Here is a 16088-nt window from a genome sequence, read left to right as displayed (position 1 = left end):
GTCAATCAGCCAATCATATTTATTGAGCGCTTACTGTGTGCAGACCTCTCTATTCAGTTCTAACAGAATCTGTAGACATGTTCCTCTCCCACATTGAGTTTATTGTCCAGAAGGGGAGACAGACATTAATAAAATAAATGATTTATAGGTATGTATGTAAGAGCTGTGGAGCTGAGGGGTTGAATTAAGGGAGCAAATTCATTCATTCATTCAATCATGTTTATTGAGCACTTACTGTGTGCAGAGCACTGGGCTAAGCGCTTGGAATGTACATTTCGGCAACAGATAGAGACAATCCCTGCCCAACAATGGGCTCACAGTCTAAAAGGGGGAGACAGACAGCAAAAGAAAACAAGTAGACAGGGATCAATACAATCAAAATAGATAAATAGAATCATAGTTATATATATACACCATTAATAAAATAGAGTAATAAATAATATACATTTATATTATAGATAAATAGAATCATATATATACACCATTAATAAAATAGAGTAATAAATAATATACACAAATATACAGAAGTGCTGTGGGGAGGGAAAGAGGGTAGAGCAGAGGGAGGGAGTAGGGGAAATGGGGAGGGGAGGAGGGGCAGAGGGAGAGGGAGGGCTCGATCTGGGAAGGCCTTCTGGAGGAGGTGAGCTCTCAGTAGGGCTTTGAAGAGGGGAAGAGAGTTAGTTTGGCAGATGTGAGGAGGGAGGGCATTCCAGGACAGCGGTAGGACGTGGGCCGGGGTCGACAACGGGACAGGTGAGAATGAGACACCGTGAGGAGGTGAGCGGCAGAGGAGCAGAATGTACAGGCTGGACGGTAAGAGGAGAGAAGGGAGGTGAGGTAGGAGGGGGCTAGGTGATGGAGAACTTTGAAGCCAAGAGTGAGGAGTTTTTGTTTCATGCTAAGGTTGATAGGTAACCACTGAAGGTTTTTGAGGAAGATAGTGACATGCCCAGAGCATTTCTGTAGAAAGATAATCCAGACAGCGGAATGAAAAATAGACTGGAATAGGGAGAGGCAGAGAATGGGAGATCAGAGAGGAGGTTGACACAATAATCCAGTTGGGATATGATGAGAGATTGTACCAGAAAGGTAGCAGTTTGGATGGAGAGGAAAAGGCGGATCTTGGCAATGTTGTGAAGGTGAGACTGGCAGGTTTTGGTGATGGGCTGGATGTGTGGGGTGAATGAGAGAGCAGAGTCAAGGATGACACTGAAGTTGCAGGCTTGTGAGACGGGAAGGATGGTAGTGCCATCCACAGTGACAGGAAAGTCAGGGAGAGGACAGGGTTTGGGTGGGAAGATAAGGAGCTCAGTCATGGACATGTAAATCCAAATGCAAGGGACCTGTGGAAGGGAGAGGGAGAAGAGAAAATGAGGACTTTGTCAGGGAAGTCCTCTTGGAGGAGATGTACCTTCAGTAAGGCTTTGAAAGTGGTGAGAGTGATTGTCGGTCATTTATGAAGAGGGAGGGCATTCCAGGCCAGAGGCAGGATGTGGGCGAGAGGTTGGTGGCAAGATAGATGAGAGTGAGTGAGGTACTGTGAGTAGATTGGCATTAGAGGGTGAAGAGTGTAGCCTGGGTTGTAGCAGAAGAGCAGCAAGGTAAGGTAGGAAGGGTCCAAGGTGATCAGGTGCTTTAAAGCCGATGGTAAGGCATTTCTGTTTGATGGGGAGATGACTGGGCAGTCACTGGAGGTTCTTGAGGATTGGGGAAACATCGACTGAATGTTTTTGTAGAAAAATGATCTGGGCAGCAGAGAGACAGGAGGCAGGACAGTCAGCAAGGAGGCTGATGCACTAATCAAGGTAGGGTAGCATAAGTGGTTGGATTAACGTGGTAGCAGGAAAGGGTGGATTTTAGTGATGTTTGTGAAGGTTGAATGTGTGGGTTTATTCAGAGTGATGATTTGAGAGATGCGTCAAGGTCTACTCAACAACAACAACAACAACAATGAGGTTTATAAAACAGGAAGGATGGTGGTGCTGTCTACAGTGACGGGAAAGTCAGGGGGAGGGCAGGATTTGGGTGGGAAGATAAGGAGTTCTGTTTTGGACATGTTAAATTTGAGATGTGGGTGGGACATCCAATTAGAGAAGTCCTAAAGGCAGGAGGAAATGTGAGACTGTGGAGAAGGGGCAGCAGCATGGCCTAGTGCATAGAGCATGGGCCTGGGAGTCGGGAGGACCTGGGTTCTAAATCCTGGCTCTGCCACTTCCCTGCTGGGTAACCTTGAACAAGTCACTTAAACTTCTCTGTGTCCCAGTTTCCTCATCTGTTAAATGGGGATTAAGACTGTGGGCTCCATGTGGGACATAGACTGTGTCCAACCCAATTAACTTGCATCCACCCCAGTGGTTAGAACAGTGCCTGGAATATAGGAAGTGCTTAACAAATAGCATAAAACCCACCAAAAACAGGAGAGAGATCAGGCCTGGAGATGAAGACTGATTTGGGAATCATCTGTATGGGGATGGTAGTTGAAGCCATGAGTTCTCCAAGGGAGTGGCTGTAGATGGAGACTAGAAAGGGAGCCACAATTAGGGGGTAGGAGGTAGGGAAGGTAACTGGTATAGTAATTATGAAAGCTTCTTAGTTGCCTGTTTTTTCCAGGTTCACTTAGTCAATTTCATCCATACATCCAAATCAAAATGTTGGTATTTTAAGCAGCTTTTCATAAATTCCTTACTGCCAATATGTCATCAAACTTTCAGTTTAGACTAGTTTAAAACTACTGAACAACTGTCTAAGTTTTGCACTGTTCTGAGCCTCACGTCTTCCAGTCAGTTTGCCCAATTAGAGCCCTGAGTGTTTTCAGGCCACTGGTTCCAGTTTTGGGCATCGGGAAGGTGCAATGTGACGTGAAAGTCATGAAGAACTGTAAGAAGGCAATATACCCTCTACTTAACTTTAAAGAGCAGCCCCAAAGGAACGCTTGAGCGAGAAGGCGGAAGATTGGGCTGGGCCCTCTGGGAAAGGCTCAGACAACAGGCCCAAAGTAAATCTCAAGCCAAGACGACTTGTTTTCAGTCCACGGGAACAGGGCAAGCAAAGAACAAGCCTTCCTTGGGGCTCAATGCTGGGCTTATTGTTGCGGAGATCCCAGCACTGACCAGTTCATGAGCTCATCAGCCAGTCCCTAAACTCTAAGCTAGTTAGGGGCAGGGTGAGCGTCTGCTACTTCTATTGCATTGTACTCTCCCAAGCGCTTAGTGCAGTGGTCTGCATAAAGTAAGCGCTCAGTAAATCCCACTGATTGATCGGGACTCTCCTTAACGGGCACAAAGGACGACCCTTTGCCTTCAGAAGAGCCACCCCCTTCCTCTCACACCTTCCTGGCTCCAGCACTTGGAACAGTACTCCAGCTCTTAGGACAGTGCTCGGCACATAGCAAGCCCTTAACAAAAGCCATCCTTATCCACGGGATCCCCGTGAGGGCGAGGCAGCCATGGGAGCCCAAGTTTTTGGACCTTGCGGAGTAAGATCGGTGCCTGTTTGGGGTATCAGCAGAGCACTCTGCACACAGTAAGCGCTCACTCAATCTGAGGGCCGCCTCGCCCTTCTCCAGCCTCCTCCGCTTGCCGGCCCGTCCTCGCTTTCCTTTCCAGCCACTAATCCAGTGGGATTCATTGAGCCCTTACTCTGGGCAGAATGCTGTGCTGAGTGCTTGGCGGAGTAATAATAATAATTATTCATTCATTCATTCAATAGTATTTATTGAGCGCTTACTGTGTGCAGAGCACTGTACTAAGCGCTTGGAATGTACAAATTGGCAACTAATAGAGACAGTCCCTGCCCATTGACGGGCTTACAGTCTAATCGGGGGAGACAGACAGAAACAATAGTAATAAATAGAATCAATAATAATTATAATGTTGGTATTTGTGAAGCGCTGACTCTGTGCAGAAGAATGTTGGTATTTGGTATTTGTTAAGCGCTATGTGCAGAGCACTGTTCTAAGCGCTGGGGTAGATACAGGGTAATCAGGTCGTCCCACGTGAGGCTCACAGTCTCAATCCCCATTTTCCAGATGAGGTCACTGAGGCTCAGAGAAGTGAAGTGACTTGCCTACAGTCACACAGCTGACAAGTGGCAGAGCCGAGTTTCGAACCTATGACCTCTGACTCCCAAGCCTGGGCTCTTTCCACTGAGCCACGCTGCTTCTCACTGTTGTAAGCACTGGGGTAGATCCAGGGTCATCAGGTCGTCCCATGTGGGGCTCCCAGTCTTCATCCCCATTTTCCAGAGGACAGAAGTGAGGCCCCCGAGAAGTGAAGTAATAGTAATAATAATGTTGGTATTTGTTAAGCGCTTACTAGAGCACTGTTCTAAGCGCTGGGGTAGACACAGGGTAATCAGGTTGTCCCACGTGAGGCTCACAGTTAATCCCCCTTTTACAGATGAGGTCACTGAGGCCCAGAGAAATGAAGTGACTTGCCCACAGTCACACAAAGTTCATTCGATAGTATTTATCGAGCGCTTACTATGTGCAGAGCACTGTACTAAGCGCTGGGAATGGACAAATCGGCAACAGATAGAGCCAGTCCCTGCCCACTGATGGGCTTACAGTCTAATCCAAGTGACCGGCCCATAGTCACCCAGCTGCCAAGGGGCAGCGTCGGGATTGGAACCCATGACCTCTGGGTCCCAAGCCCGGGCTCTTTCCCCTGAGCCAGGCTGCTTCTCTTGCAGAAGGGGGGCAGGAAGGGGGGCAGTCCTCCTGGGGGGGCCCGACTCTCCCCCTTGTCGGTGGCCGCCCCGAGCGTGTCGGGGGGCTCGGGGGCTGTGCGGGCGTTGGGACTACACGTCCCATCATGCCGCTGCCCGGGGGAGGGGACGGGCAGGGGCAGGGGCAGGGGGGCGGGTCCTTCCCCGCCGCGGAGGCCCAAACAAAAGGCAGCGCTGCCCGGCCCCCGCTGCCCCCCGCCCCAGCCCCGCCGACGGCCGACCGGACCCCCAACGGACCCCCCATGGCGTTGAAGCGGATCCAGAAAGTGAGTGTGCTGGACGCGGCGGGTCGGACCGGCCCCCCCAGCTCCGCCCGGTCCCCTCCTCTTTACCCGTCCGGACCTGCCAACGCCGGATTCGGGGAGGAGGAGAAGAGGGCCAGCCTCCCTCTGCACCCCCTCCTTGCCTTTTTGGGGGGGGGGGAGGGCTCCGCTGCAGCCGCGGCCACTTCAGGTCACCCACCTCTACTCCCAACACAGTTGTCGATATGACCTCCCGGTGCCACAACCCAAACTGGGCTCCTTCGCCCTCCTTTGGGGGGTGGGAAGGGGTGCGGTCCTTTCGGACGAGTTCATGTACATTTTCAGCCTGGACCTATCACAGCAACCTCGCCCCGATGGCCGCGATGGTGCGGGAACCCTCCCGTCTCCTCTTTGGGGACCAGCGACGTGGTGCATCCATCATCTCCTGGCATTTGTTGATTATTATTATTTGCCGTGGCTCTTAATGGATTGTTGGGCCGGCCCTAAACGTTGACTCGTCCGTATTGGTACGGTAAGGCAGGACATTTCTCAAAGACCCGTGATGGCCCATGGAAAAAGGGCAGACTGGTCAGCGGAGTCCGGCCGGCCCCTTTGGCTACAGTCGGAGGGGGCTGGATCACAGGCCCAGGCCTAGCTCCAAGCTCCTTGCGAGCCCATGTGTAGTCCTCCCATTGTTCTGGCCCAAGAGCCGAGGACGGTGTTGTGCACAGAGCAGGTGCCCGGTAGACGCCGATGGGTTGATCGCTCGATGATCTGTCCCGACTCGTCACCGGTTTGGGTGCCTCTTCCAGGCCGGGGGTCCCCAGGGGAGCCTCTGGCCAACGTGGTGGAGATGTACTGCACGAATGGAAAAAAGAACCCAAGGGAGGAAATCTGTGTTGTAGAAGGCCCGTGATGAAAGTAGAAATCATTTCTAATCAGAAGGCCGGTGGTCTCCGCCCCAGTCCCGGGGGCAAGTGGACTTCTGAGGAGTGGGAGGTAGCAACGGTGATGGTGGCAATTAGACTGTTTGGGGGGTGGGATTCGGAGTGGCCCGCCAGCCGCAGAAGGAGACACCGGGACCGCGGCCCCCGACGACCAAGGGGATGGCGGGCCGCAGGGGGCTGGGGATGGGGCCGGCGCTCCCTCCTCAGCCTGGTCCTGCAGGATACCACCCCAGAATATGTGCTAGGACTTTTTCCTATCCCAGATCTGAGTTGTACTGGTTCCACATTACTCACAGCGCCATCCAAGTCCCAGCATCCCGGTAGGATCAATGGGACAAATGTGCCCGGCAGCCCGTCCCCACCATTGAAAAGAAACATGGCAGCCTTTGGGTATGGGTCTGTCGCCATGAGGCTTTTGGCAGCATTAACAATAATAATAATAATAATGATGATGATGATGATGGTATTTGTGAAGCACTTACTATGTGCTAAGCGCTGGGGTGGGTACAGGGTAATCAGGTTGTCCCATGTGGGGCTCACACTTTTAATCCCCATTTTCCAGATGAGGGAACTGAGGCACAGAGAAGTGAAGTGACCTGCCCGAGGTCACACAGCAGACAAGTGGCGGGCCCAGGATTAGAACCCACGTCCTCTAACTCCCAAGCCAGTGTGCTTTCCACTGAGCCACGCTGCTTCTAGCGTTAGAGATCTAGCAGTAGATATTCTGAGCACCCACTTGATCAGTGCACTGAACTAGGTGCTTCAGAAGTACAAAACAAAGAAGCCACACATTGCCTGCCCATAAAGAACAGGTTGAACTTGGACTGGGCCCTGGAATTTTAGCATGTGCAGTACTCTCTCTTTGTCACAAATAATCCAACATGTGATAGTGAACGTGAGAGCAGTGACACCAGACACTTAAACCTGTGTCATTTGAAGAGAAAATCGTTAACAAAAATTGGAACTAAATTTGTGAATGCCCAAGGCTTGACTTTTTTAGACTCATACTACTCTGATCCTAGAAATCCACAGAGACTTGACCTGGTTGAAACATGACCCCAACCCTAGGATTTCAGCCCAACCAGGAAGTGAACTTTAGCTAAGCTATAAATTGATCCATACTTATTTCCTTGGGGCAGGGGGAGAGAGAGACAGCAGAACTAGAGAAGCCGTGTGGTCTAGTGGAAAGAGCATGGATCTGGGAGTCAGACGACCTAGGTTCTAATCCTGGCTCCACCACTTGTCTGCTCTTTGAAGAGACTTGTTTAAGTCCCTTCACTTCTCTGGACCTCAGTTACCTCATCTTTAAAATGGGGATTAAAACTGTGAGCCTCAAGTGGGACAGGGACTGCATAATAATAATAATTATTATTATTATGGTATTTCATTCATTCATATTTATTTAGCGCTTACTGTGTGCAGAGCACTAAGCATTTACTATGTGCCAGGCACTGTTCTAAGCACTGGAGTGGATACAAGCAAATCGGGTTGGACACAGTCCCTGTTCCTTATGGGGTTCACAGTTTCAATCCGTTTTTACAGATGAGGTAACTGAGGCCCAGAGAAGTTAAGTGAGTTGCCCAAGGTCACACAATATTCATTCATTCATTCAATCGTATTTATTGAGCGCTTACTGTGGGCAGAGCACAGTACTAAGCTCTTGGAATGTACAATTTGGCAACAGATAGACAATCCCTGTCCAACAATGGGCTCACAGTCTAAAAGGGGGAGATAGACAGCACAACAATTAGGCATCAATACCATTAAAATAGATAAATAGAATTATATATATCATTAATAAAATAGAGTAATAAATAATATACACAACTATACACAAGTGCTATGGGGGCGGGGAAGGGGGTAGAGCAGAGGGAGGGAGTGGGGGAATGGGGAGGGGAAGAGGGGCAGAGGGGCAGAGGGAAAGGGAGGGCTCAGTCCGGGAAGACCTCCTGGAGGAGGTGAGCTCTCAGTAGGGTTTTGAAGAGGGGAAGAGAGTTAGTTTGGCGGATGTGAGGAGGGAGGGCATTCCAGGTCAGCAGTAGGACGTGGGCCAGAGGTCGACGGCGGGACAGGTGCAAACGAGGGACCGTGAAGAGGTGAGCGGCAGAGGAGTGGAGTGTGTGGGCTGGGCTGTAGAAGGAGAGAAGGGAGGGGAGATAGGAGGGGGCAAGGTAATGGAGAGCTTTGAAACCAAGAATGAGGAGTTTTTGTTTCATGCAGAGGTTGATCGGCAGCCACTGGAGGTCTTTAAGAAGGGCAGTGACATGTCCAGAGCGTTTCTGTAGAAAGGTGATCTGGGCAGTGGAATGAAGAATAGACTGGAGCGGGGAGAGACAGGAGAAAGGGAGATCAGAGAGGGGGCTGACACAATAATCCAGCCAGGATATTATGAGAGCTTGTACCAGCAAGGTAGCAGTTTGGATGGAGAAGAAAGGGCGGATCTTGTTGAAGTTGTGAAGGTGAGACCGGCAGGTTTTGGTGACAGATTGAATGTGTGGGGTGAATTCATTCATTCAGTAGTATTTATTGAGCACTTACTATGTGCAGAGCACTGTACTAAGCACTTGGAATGTACAATTCGGCAACAGATAGAGAATCCCTGCCCAATGATGGGTTTACAGTCTAATCGGGGTAGACAGACAAAAACGAGACAGCATAATCACGATAAATAGAATCAAGGGGATGTACACCTCATTAACAAAATAAATATGACACCAAGGTTGCGGGCTTGTGAGACGGGAAGGATGGTAGTGCCGTCCACAGTGGCGGGGAAGTCAGGGAGAGGGCAGAGTTTGGGAGGGAAGATAAGGAGCTCAGTAGACAAGTGGCAGAGCTGGGATTAGAACCCATGACCTTCTGACTCCCAGGCCCATGCTGCTACGCCATGTTGCAGTTTCCAACCTAATTATCTTATATCTACCCCAGCACTTAGTAATAATAATAATTAATAATTATGGTATTTGTTAAGCACTTACTATGTACCAAGCACTGTTCTAAGCTCTGGGATAGATACAAAGTAGTCAGGTTGTGCCACGTGGGGCTCACAGTCTTAATCCCCATTCTACAGATGAGGTAACTGAGGGAGAGAGAAGTTAAGTGACTTGTCCAGGGTCACACAACAGACAAGTGGTGGAGCCAGGATTAGAACCCACATCCTCCAACTCCAAAGCCCGTGCTCTTTCCACTAAGCCATATGCTGCTTCTCTAGTACAGTGCTTGGCACATAGTATGTGCTTTACAGAGTAGCGTGGCTCAGTGGAAAGAGCCCGGGCTTGGGAGTCAGAGGTCATGGGTTTGAATCCCGACTCTGCCCCTTGTCAGCTGTGTGACTGTGGGCAAGCCACTTCGCTTCTCTGGGCCTCAGTTCCCTCCTCTGTAAAATGGGGCAGAAGCCTGTGAGCCCCACGTGGGACAACCGCATTCCCTTGTATCTCCCCCAGCGCTTAGAACAGTGCTCCGCACAGAGTAAGCACTTAACAAATACCAACATTATTATAGAGAAGCAGCGTGACTCAGTGGAAAGAGCATGGGCTTTGGAGTCAGAGGTCATGAGTTCGAATCCCAGCTCTGCCACTTGTCAGCTGTGTGACTGTGGGCAAGTCAACTTCTCTGGGCCTCAGTTACCTCATCTGTAAAATGGGATTAAGACTGTGAGCCCCATGTGGGACAACCTGATTCCCCCCGTGTCTCCCCCAGTGCTTAGAACAGTGCTCTGCACATAGTAAGTGCTTAACAAATACCAACATTATTATTATTATTATTATTAACAAATACCAGTGTTAAAAAAAAAAAGGTATAGTCCAGGGAAAACTAAGCAGTGTAGTCCAATGGATGGAGCACGGCCCTGGGAGTCAGTGGGACCTAGGTTCTAATCCTGGCTTCGCTAATTGTCCACTGTGTGACCTTGGGCAAGTCACTTCACTTCTCTGTGCCTCAGTTATCTCATCTGTAAAATGGAGATTAAGACTGTGAGCCCTGTGAGGGACAGAGACTATATCTAATTCAATTTGCTTGTGTCTACCCCAGCATTTAGTACAGTGCCTGGCACATAGTAAGCGCTTAACAAATACCATAATTAGGTATTTGCAAAAGTACATCACATATACATGGCAATTCTCTAAGCAACATGCTGCCCTCCTTCCTTCAGACCCAAACATGAAAATGGAGTGTTTTACTAAGAATTTCAAAATCAGATCCGTTTTTAGCTTTGTCTACAAAAAGCCTCTTGGGTTTGGTATAAACACACTGGGTAAAGTTTTGCTGTGGCTCATTATAACATGCATTGCTGTTATCTAAGGGTCACCTCATTTCAAATTTTCAATATTAACAACTTAACTTTACTGAATATCTATCTACAATGGTTCTTTTTATTTGAAGATGATAACCATTCTTTGCATACTAATTGCAGAGGGCATCTTAATTATGAATTTCCATCCTGGAACTCGTGAATAATTTGAAAATCACAATAATGTTGCCATAATTTGATATGCAAAATTAACTCTAGAACAAAGAAGAGAAAAATGAAACTCCTTTCCTTTCCAACACTTATAAAAAAATCTATCGCTCTCTTACCTGGTTATGTGTATATCTATATGATTTCAAGGATTAATATATTTGGACTATTTAATAAGTAAGTACTGTAGACTGTTCATGAAGAAGTGTATTGATACGTGGAAAGAAAATCTGACTGAAAAATCCCAAATTTGTTTCTAAATCACACTGACCTGCTTTGTCATTCCCATGCAGTATGAATAAATTTGCATGCACATAGAAGAATTTGTAGAAGGTCTATGGACTCTGGTTTGAAACCTCTTACCATTTGAATCTCGTGATATCCTACAAATGAAGATGTCATCTTGTGATCATTTTGTCTCACCTTTTGGTAATCATCCTTTAGTTTTGAACCCGTAGAGACAAAATTGACTGATATTTAAGGCCAAAGAACCCCAACTTGATGTCCTTACTGAAAATTTATTGTGGAAACAATTGTAATTGCAGTTCTTGACTTTTTGCTTTCCTTATCAAACTATTCCATTAAAGACTTACAAATTATGGTAAGTTTATTCTCTGTAATAAGGAAGGGCCTAGGTATTCATGAACATGGTTTTGTTGGATAAAGGTGACATAATTCAAACTGATGATTTATATGGGTTTCTTTTGGATAACTTTACCCATGTAATCCTACAAAACAATCTTTGATACCGCCCAAATATGGGAAGATCAAGCTCCTAATATATAGTCACCCAGGTGCTTGGTATGGTGCTGTGACACTAAAATACTGTTGATGATAATAGTAAAAATATTTACTTTTTTACTGCATTACAATAGATGGTTCAGTGTTATAGTTTTGCTTTTCACCTTAGAAATGTGCACATCTACCTTCTATTTTTTGGTTAGTTAATACCAGGAAAGTCAAAACCTGATTTATCACACCCCTTAAACAAGAGTGCATTTTTTTCAGCCTGATAAGCTTTACAAGGGCTTCTTAGCAACTGTACTGTTTATACTTCCAGCACTATACTTAACACTTGGCAACAAGATTTTAAGCTAATGATTATCACACTTGCATGATGAAATTTGACAGGTCTGTTGGCTTTTTTCGGTCTGTCTTTTGAAGAGGGAGGCAGAACTCTTATTGGAAAGTATGGCAACTATGGTAATTATTCCCAAATGCTGAGGATTGTTTACATAAATAAGTTAGGAGATTTATAATTCAGTGATACATTCGTGTACTTCCCATATTTCACTTTAAAACACATGCACATACTTGGTGGTGTATAGAATTCATTTTAAATAATGGGTCCATTCTGGGTAAGTGCTCATTTAACTTCTGCTTAGGAAGTTTTCCCATGCCTGTAAATTAAAGGTTTATGCATCTTAGGGTTTAGACGCTTGAACAAATAAACTCTCCAAAACAGTTTGATACTTAATTTAGAAAATTCAGCATATTTAAAAATTCTCACCTAAGCTATCTATGTCAATGTAAATCTTTGTTGTGGAAAGATGTTTTATATGGATGGTTAGATTTATTAAATTAATTTAACTGGTTCATTTGTTCTGTGCCATGTTTCTTTACAGAATAATTTTCTCCTCGTAATAAAAAGAGACCAAAAGATCTGTTTTCTCATAAATGTCTCCATGGAATATCAGTTCATGATGAAGCACATATCACTTGGCTGTTGAGGGAGTTACTTTTCCTTAGTAGTTTCTAAATTCACTTCTTACATCTGATAGAAACCACTGCAGATATTTTATTCTTTCGGTCTTTTGGAACAAGAAGGGTCATGTGTTCAAATAGTACAGGTTCTTCAAGGAAATGGCTTAGACATAGAAGATCGGATATTGAATTAGAAACTTTACAAGTTGTAGATTTGGCAGATAAATGAATGTAACCAAGTATCATAGTACAGGGAAATGGCTGGCATAGAAATGGAAAGAATAAGTGTTTCAACTCCCTAAAAACCCACTGTAGGTTCCTATGTCTCCCAAGCTTTTACAGTTAACAAGTTTGATAAAGCATTGCCTTTATTACCATCAGGTTTTTTTTGATATTTTTCTATGATGAAATAAATGGAATGTGGGAATTCCATTAACTAATTCTGACTCAGATTTTTGAAAGTCCTTATTCATTAGAATTATCAGTAGCAAATACTTAAATATGATCCTTGTTTTGTTTAGTTTTTTTAAAAAAACTACATATTAGCAGTCTTTCTAGGATTATGAATGCCTCCATGAAGTCGGGAGTAATAAATGATAGTGACATTTGTTAAGCATTAACTGTGTGCCAAGTACTATATTAAATGCTGGGATAAAATCAGCAGGTCAGACCCTGTCCCTGCCCCTTACGGAGGTTACATTCATTCATTCATTCAATATTATTTATTGAGCGCTTACTATGTGCAGAGCACTGTACTAAGTGCTTGGAATGTACAAATCGGTAACTGATAGAGACAGTCCCTGCCCTTTGATGGGCTTACAGTCTAAATGGGGGAGACAGACAGACAAGAACAATGGCAATAAATAGAATCGAGGGGAAGAACATCTCATTAAAACAATACCAAATAAATAGAATCAGGGTGATGTACATCTCATTAACAAAATAAATACGGTAATGAAGATATATACATTTGAGCAGACGAGTACAGTGCTGAGGGGATGGGATGGGAGAGGGGGAGGAGCAGAGGGAAAGGGGGGAAAAGAGGGTTTAGCTGCGGAGAGGTGAAGGGGGGGTAGAGGGAGCAGAGGGAAAAGGGGAGTTCAATCTGAGAAGGCCTCTTGGAGGTCGTGAGCTTTAAGCAGGGTTTTGAAGAGGGGAAGAGAATTAGTTTGGTGGAGGTGAGGAGGGAGGGCGTTCCAGGACCGCGGGAGGACGTGGCCCAGGGGTCGACGGCGGGATAGGCAAGATCAAGGGACGGTGAGGAGGTGGGCGGCAGAGGGAGGAGAGGTAGGAGGGGGCAAGGTGATGGAGAGCTTGAAGCCTAGAGTGAGAGTGAGAACATTCCAAGTAGGAGGGTTAACAGGTATTTAATATCCCTTTTCCAGGTGAAAGTGAGGCACAGAGAAGCAGATCGCACAGCAGAGAAATGGCAAAGCTGGTATTAGAACTCAGGTCTTCTGACTCGCAGGCCCAGGCACTTTGCACTTAGGCCATGCTGTTTCCCTAACCACTTTGTTCTATTGAAATGCCTGCTAAAAATAAGAAGAAAAATATTCTTCATTACTTTTGTAATTAAATAGTAGCTAGGTATGCTCCTCAGGAGTCTGTTAGTTGGCTTCAGACAATGTTTATTTGCTCACTATGCATTCTGCTGCCAAATAGTTTGTGTTTTCTATATACAGATGAGGGCATCACATTAGATTTTAGCATCAGATCAATAGCTTAACACTTCAAGAATGAAAAGTGCAGAAGGCAGTTTAGTTATAGCTCAAATAAATGGAATGTCTTGTTTTTGTAAACCAGAAACTAAAACAAGTGTCATCCCTGAAAATCATACAGTAACAATCCTCAAACTTTCCTTTTGGATATTCAGTTGACTGCCTGACATGTGAAGCTGTTAATCCAAGTGTAACGTTCACCTTTAGTAAAATTGTCACATAAAATAATGTATCTTCTTTAAAGGCCCACCCAATCAAGCCCACAGGAAAATCAATCAATTACACTTATTGAGTGAATTCTGTGTGCAGAACACTGTCCTAAGTGCTCGGGAGAGGACAACACAACAATATATAACAGACACATTCCTTACCCACAATGAGGTTACAGTCTAGAGGTGGAGAAAACAAAGATAAAACCTTTGAATAATGGCACTTGCTCTAACCCTCAAATACTGTTGATGATAACAGTGGGAAGAATATTTATTTTATGCAACATTTTACTAGATCATTGAATCCTGTAGTTTTTAGCCAAAGGTTATTATTTTCCAAAAAAGTCCTATTTTACTATATGCTTCCCATTTACCCACTACCTTTTTTGCCTTCTTTGGTTGTTCGATTGTCCTCAGCTAACCTACCTACTCTTGAAACAGACACAGCGTGGCTTAGTGAAAAGAACGCGGGCCTGGGAATCAGAAGGGCCTGGGTTCTGATTCCGGCTCTATGACGTGTCTGCTGTTTGACCTTGAGCAAGTCACTTCACTTCTCTGGGCCTCAGTAACCACATCTGTAAAATGGAGATTAAGAGGGTGAGCCCTGGGGGGACAGGAACTGTGTCCAACCTGATAAACTTGTATCTACCCCAGCGCTTAGAACAGTGCTTGCCACATAGTAAGCGCTTAACAAGTACCATAATTATTATTATTATTATTATTGACACACAAATCCATGTCCTCAACACCACCCTCTCAACTGAACTAAATTCTCTCACTCCCCTGTCTCTCCACTAATCTCATGCCACCAACCTGCTGCCTTGAATCATTTCCACAGTATGCTTTCTCTGCCCTTGATATGAGCCGCAGAGTGCTGCTGGTGGAAATCCAGATACCAGGTCAATCTTGTCCATCAATCAATCAATCGTATTTATTCGGCATTTACTATGTGCAGAGCACTGTACTAAGTGCTTAGACGAGTACATACAACAGAATTAGTGGGCCTATTTCCTGCCCGTAATGAGCTCAGAGTCTAAAGTCCATTTTAAATTCATCCTCATCTGCTTTTAATTCTGCCCTCTCCTGCAACTGGCAACAATATTTCTTCATCCTTACTCACTCCTATACCCATTACTCATGACAACTGTTTCCAACTTCTTCATTCTCTCTTCACCCCGATCTCTTCACCCTAATGATCTTGCCGCCTAACTGATAAAATTGAAACCATGAGGAGTGGCCTTCCTAAAATCTCCCCAGCTTCTCTCCAGTCCCTTCCTCCTGCTCACTCTTTGACTCTCCTGTCCTTCCCTGCAGTATCTCAAGAGTTCACTCACCTCTTCTTAAAATCCACCCTCTCCACCTGTGCTTCTGACTCCATACCTTCTCACTTTCTCATTTGCCCTCTCCTCACTCTGCTCCTCTAATGCCAGCCAATCCTCTGTACCTCACTCTAATCTATCCCACCACTGACCCCTTGTCCACATCCTCCAATGGGCCTGGAACTCCCTCCCTCTTCAAAGCCAATAGTCCACCACTCTCCCCACCTTCCAAGCCCTCTTAAAATCACATCTCCTAGGGGGCTTACTTGACTAAGTCCTCACTTCCCCTTTTCTCCCTCCCACTTGCATCAACTATGCATTTTGCTATCTACCTCTTAAACACTCTGATACTTACCCCAGCCCCACAGCACTTACGAACAAAACCTTATACTCTATTTCCCCTACTGTAATTTATCTGAATGTGTCTGGACCTGTAAACTGTAAGCCCCTTGTGGACAATGATCAAGTCTACCAACTCTCTGTTATATGATACTTTCCTTGGTGCTTAGTACAGTACTCTGCACATAGGAAGCACTTAATAAATACCATTGATTGATTGTCATGGATGGAGCACGGGCCTGGGAGTCAGAAAGTCGCGGGTTCTAATTCTGGCTCTGTCACTTGTCTACTGTGTAGCCTTGGGTAAGCTACTTATCTGTGCCTCGGTTACCTCATCTGTAAAATGGGGATTCAGACTGTGAGCCCTGTGCGGGACAGGGACTGTGTCCAGTCCAATTTGCTTGTATCAACCCCAGGGCTTAATACACCGCC

The 16088-nt window shown here is 45.8% G+C and overlaps 1 protein-coding gene across 2 annotated transcripts in view; it reads left to right on the top strand.

Annotated features, from left to right (window-relative positions):
- The first annotated feature begins 4880 nt into the window (after positions 1–4880).
- Positions 4881–16088, top strand: part of UBE2D1 (ubiquitin conjugating enzyme E2 D1) — a 33100-nt gene continuing 21892 nt past the window's right edge. The window contains exon 1 of one of the 2 annotated variants that reach the window (XM_029061359.2): positions 4881–4991. In XM_029061359.2, the coding sequence (XP_028917192.1) occupies positions 4968–4991 (24 nt within the window). In that variant the 5' untranslated portion in view covers positions 4881–4967. The remainder of the gene's footprint in view (positions 4992–16088) is intronic. The other variant, XM_029061358.2, reaches the window with a different exon arrangement.

This window comes from Ornithorhynchus anatinus, chromosome 3, assembly GCF_004115215.2.
Source record: "Ornithorhynchus anatinus isolate Pmale09 chromosome 3, mOrnAna1.pri.v4, whole genome shotgun sequence".
Taxonomy (NCBI): domain Eukaryota; kingdom Metazoa; phylum Chordata; class Mammalia; order Monotremata; family Ornithorhynchidae; genus Ornithorhynchus; species Ornithorhynchus anatinus.
This window is presented reverse-complemented; position numbering and strand designations above follow the sequence as displayed.